This window comes from Hipposideros armiger, unplaced genomic scaffold (assembly GCF_001890085.2).
Source record: "Hipposideros armiger isolate ML-2016 unplaced genomic scaffold, ASM189008v1 scaffold_552, whole genome shotgun sequence".
NCBI classification, from domain to species: domain Eukaryota; kingdom Metazoa; phylum Chordata; class Mammalia; order Chiroptera; family Hipposideridae; genus Hipposideros; species Hipposideros armiger.
Window position 1 is genome coordinate 1131881 of NW_017731902.1, and position 4505 is coordinate 1136385.

At 39.8% G+C, this 4505-nt stretch overlaps 1 protein-coding gene across 1 annotated transcript in view; it reads left to right on the forward strand.

Annotated features, from left to right (window-relative positions):
* Positions 1-4505, forward strand: part of PPEF2 (protein phosphatase with EF-hand domain 2) — a 37781-nt gene that overhangs the window by 20589 nt on the left and 12687 nt on the right. The window contains exon 11 of the mRNA XM_019623491.1: positions 2935-3462. Within this exon, the coding sequence (XP_019479036.1) occupies positions 2935-3462 (528 nt within the window). The remainder of the gene's footprint in view (positions 1-2934; positions 3463-4505) is intronic.

Here is a 4505-nt window from a genome sequence, read left to right on the forward strand (position 1 = left end):
AAGGGGGATTGTTGGGTCATATGGTATTCTACTCTTAATTTTATGAGGAACCTCCATACTGTTTTTCGTAGTGGCTATAACAATGTACATTCCCACCAGGAGTGTATGAGGGTTCCTTTTTCTCCATAGCCTCTCCAACACTTATTATTACTTGTCTTGTTGATGTTAGCTATTCTGACAGGTGTGAGGTGATATCTCATTGTTGTTTTTCTTTGCATTTCCCTAACAGCTAGTGATGTTGGGCATTTTTTTCATGTTTCTGTTGGCCATTTGTATGTCTTCTTGGGAGAAGTGTTTGTTCATGTCCTCTGCCAATTTTTTTTAATTGGATTTTTTATATTTTTGTTGTTGAGTTGTACAAGTTCTTTATATAGTTTGAATATTAGTTCCTTATCGAAGGCTTTGTTTTCAAATATCTCCTCCTATTCGCTTGGTTGCCTCTTTGTTTTGTTGATGGTTTCTTCTTCTGTGCAGAAGCTTTTTAGTTTGACATAGTCCAATTCATTTATTTTTGCTTTTACTTCCCTTACCTTTGAGGTCAAATTCATAAAATCTTAACTTGTGAATGTTTAACATAATAAATTATAAAGGAAGCATGATTTCTGGTAACAGATACCATTTGCGAGTGCTTTCTATGTGCCAGGCTTTCTTCTAAGAGCTTTACATGAATTTTCTCATTTATTCTTTACAATAATCCTATGAGGTAGGTACCATTTTTATCCCTATTTTGCAGATAGGAAAACTGAGGTACAGCACAGTTATAGGACTTTACCATAAAGGTGGTCTTTCTCAAACTTCTGCTCTAACCACAATTCTATACTGGGAAGGACAGCAGCATTCCCCAGACCAATCCTATTTGTGCACAGCAGGGAAAAGTGGAGGAGCAGTGGGGAGAACTTAGAGAGGGAGCTCTTAACTCAAAAACTGAGCCTTTGGGAGGTTGGATATTAAGAAAGAGAGAGGTGAAATGAAGTAAAAACCTATGACTATCTTATATAGTAATTAAAAAAAAAATGTTCCTTTTCTTCTTCTGTCCCAGGATTAGCAGAGTTGAGGCGTCAGCTCTAAGAGCTCTGCGGGAAAAGTTATTTGCTCATTCCTCAGATCTTCTTGGTGAATTTAAGAAGCGTGATAAAGATAAAATTGGTAAGGCTAACCAAGTAAAATATTCATAGGGGAAGGAAGCTGACCAAAAAAAAATCTTTGTCTCATAGTAGTTAGCAAATAAATATTTGCTGAATGAACAAATGACCAAAAGATTTCTTTGACTACTTCCTTCACTTTATTCAACTTAATGTCTTAGTTATCTTTTCTAAGTTTTAAAATTCCAAGCTCTTAACAGAATATGAACTTGGCTAAATACAGATGGAAACAGTGAAAATGGAGTCAAGGGAAGAGTGACAAGGCCAGAAGTAAGCAAAAAGCAATTGGTGGGGCGGGTTACAAGAATGTATCCAAGATTACACATCAATGGAATGTGTAACGGACACTGACCACATGTACCCATATTAAAACATAGCAGTAACTGTCATACAGTCATAGCAATATCCTTTCTTATGCATGTAAACAACAAATTTTGTATATGTGTAATAGTTTATGCTATGATTTGTAAGAGTCTCATGTAACTTCCAGTAGTATTGCCAGGTTTAGCAAATAATAACAGGATGCCTTATTAAATTTTAACTANATATCCTTAAAAAAAAGTTACCTAAGGGTCAAAAGTAGTGAGACTGATGGTCTGGCTTTCACGGTGAGTTGGAAATGAGGAAAGCAGGAGGTGCTTATGAGTCCATTCACATTTTGTAGCCTTTTACTCTCTATGCCCAGGGCTGGAACTGCCCAGGAAATAATTAACACTTGTCCAGTGTTAGAGAATAACCTTTGTTCTATTCTATTTGATCTGGATTCATCTTCAAATATTATTCAACATCATTCAGGTTCTGCTGACCCTCTCTGAGTGTCCTTTTTTGTTCTTGCCCTAAGCCAGTCTATAGCAGGACATGGCTTTCTTGTATCATAGTCCTTATATCTATTTGCAGAAAGTTCTCGTTCTTTGATTATGCACTTACACAGAGTTCCTGTTATGCACCAGACTGTTCTTATTGATATCCTTGTGGAAGTTGTGTCCCTCAGTTTTCACTGTGGCACTCAGGCATGCCGGGAATGGCCGCTTGATGTCACAGCTCTGCTCTGTGGCCTGACCCCTCTATTTCCTGTGATCAGAATTCTTTCTTCTTGTGTCCTCTGTGTTCTTAGTCTGGTCCCAGTACTATGATAATGCTTGAGTCAGTGAGAGGGACCATACTCTGTCCCTCTTCCCAAAGAGGTGCTCCCTTTCCTCCCTTGTCCTTCCTCAACAGGTGAGATAACAAGATAGCACTTCCTGTAAAATGCTATCCCACAGCAAGTGCCAAGTTTTTCATATTCCAACATTTCTCAGCCACAAGCTGCATTTCTTCTCCTTTGCTTTAGTATCTGTGGAACAACAGAAAAGTCAATAAGGGTTTGCCTTCCTGAGAGCGAGGTACCCTTTCTCATCCTTGTCTAAAAATCACTAGGGTCCCAGAGAGAAATAATGAACTAGGTTAGTATTTATCAAATTACCTGTGATGAAAGACCAGATTTTTAAATTTCCAAATTGTCACAGATCAATACTTTTATAAAATACAATATATATGAATTACTAGAAAAATGAAATTCAAACAAAAAATACAAAGATCATGTGATTGAATAGCATAGCAATATCAAATGACTATAAAAGTGACTGAAGGCTTACTCTCAAGTTCTGTGCCTATCTTGTCCCAGGCCAGTTGACAAACCATTCACAGACCAGCACTTATCTGTGGACCCCAGTGTGACCTGATGCCAAAATGCTACTCAAAATGGACTTCCGGTTTCATTCCAGTATCTGTATGTTTTTCTGGATATTTTTAGATTGTTTCCACTTTGAGGTGCAAAACAAGAAAGGAGAATGAGAAGCAGGCAGAGGAGAAGGGAAAAGCCAACCAGGCGAGCAAGGCAGGGAAACCCTCGCCGTGGTTTCTCCCCCCTTCACCCCTTCGCGTCAGTACCCACAAGGCCCACAAAGCAGGCTGCTCCTCCAGTGTTCCCTGCAGTAGCCCCCTCCATCCCAGAGGGGACTCCCGGCAGGTACGGAGCTCAGTGGACCTGGGGCTGGAGAGATGCCCGCAGCACGCAGGATTCCCGGTGATCAAGGAGGAGGAGGAGCCGTGGCTCTTCACGTCAGAAGCCGACTCGGAAGCTGGAGAGCTGCCGGAGCCCACTCAGGAGGAGTGGAGGCAGGTGGGTGTGGCCAGGTGCTGCTCCCTGGAATTTGGCTGCCATCAGGAGGTATCAGGGATTTTAAAAACTAGATCAAATCTCCTCCTTCCATGTAATTTTTGCCCCTCTGTCTGTCTCTACTTGGGATTATCACACCCCAGAAAGATATTCATATTTGCCTAATGACACATACATTTTAGAGTTTTGTAAAGGATGGGAAGATGTAGCAGGTGGGTTCTATTGGCTGAGTAAACTTGGTTTAATGACCTAGAATCATTGGGTAAGAAGGTAAGCCATGATTTATTGGATGCTATTATATGTTTTGGTGCTTGTTTGTTTGTTTTAATGGGTCAGAAAGATGGTTGGTATGGCTCAAAGCCCAAAGGGCTACCTCAGTAGCTTCTGTCCTCTTCTTTTATCAGGCAACCAGAGACATTTCCCAAATCTCCAGAACTCTGTCACATGGCTACCCTTAGCTGCAAGGAAGACCGGGAAAGCAAATATTTAGCCACCCCAAACACTCAACCAGAGTTCTCTTAGCAAGTATATTGAGTAGGCACTCACAGTGCCTGACAAAATAGATGACTCTGGTAGGCAAATGGAAGGCACATTTCACTGGGGACAAGACTATGGCATGGAGATCCCTTAAAAGGCTCTTGTAATCCAAGCGGGGATGATGATGGTGTAATATTATTAATGGAACTGCGTGAACTTGCTTGTGTTCAACCATTTTGACCAATAAAAATGGCAATTTATTATGGTCCATCCAGTAAACAAAAGAATTTAGAATTATTTAAGAGGTAAAATTAGCAGAATTTGCTGATTGATTGGATGGAGGGTGGTGAGAAACAGGTGGAGTTGCAGCAAACTCCGAGGCTCAGAACATCAGGAAGATAGAGCGTGAATTTAGGTTACGTTCTCCCTGAATTACTTATCTGGACTTCAACATCAACTTAGAATTGACATTTTAAAATTCAAGTCTTTCCTTTTGCAAAATAAGACTCAATAATAATGTGCTGATATTTACAAGTCAGCTGTGTTTTTTTTTCCTTAAAAATATATTTAGAAAGTATAGTCTGGTGTCCACAACCAAAGTACACCCAATTATTTCATATGAACTGTGTAAGACTGACAGTGTTTCCCTGAGTAGTGAGAATAGAGTAGAATCTGAATTGCTAGAAAATTTGTTCAGCTTCTCTGCAAATTCTTTTAAAAATTCTGAA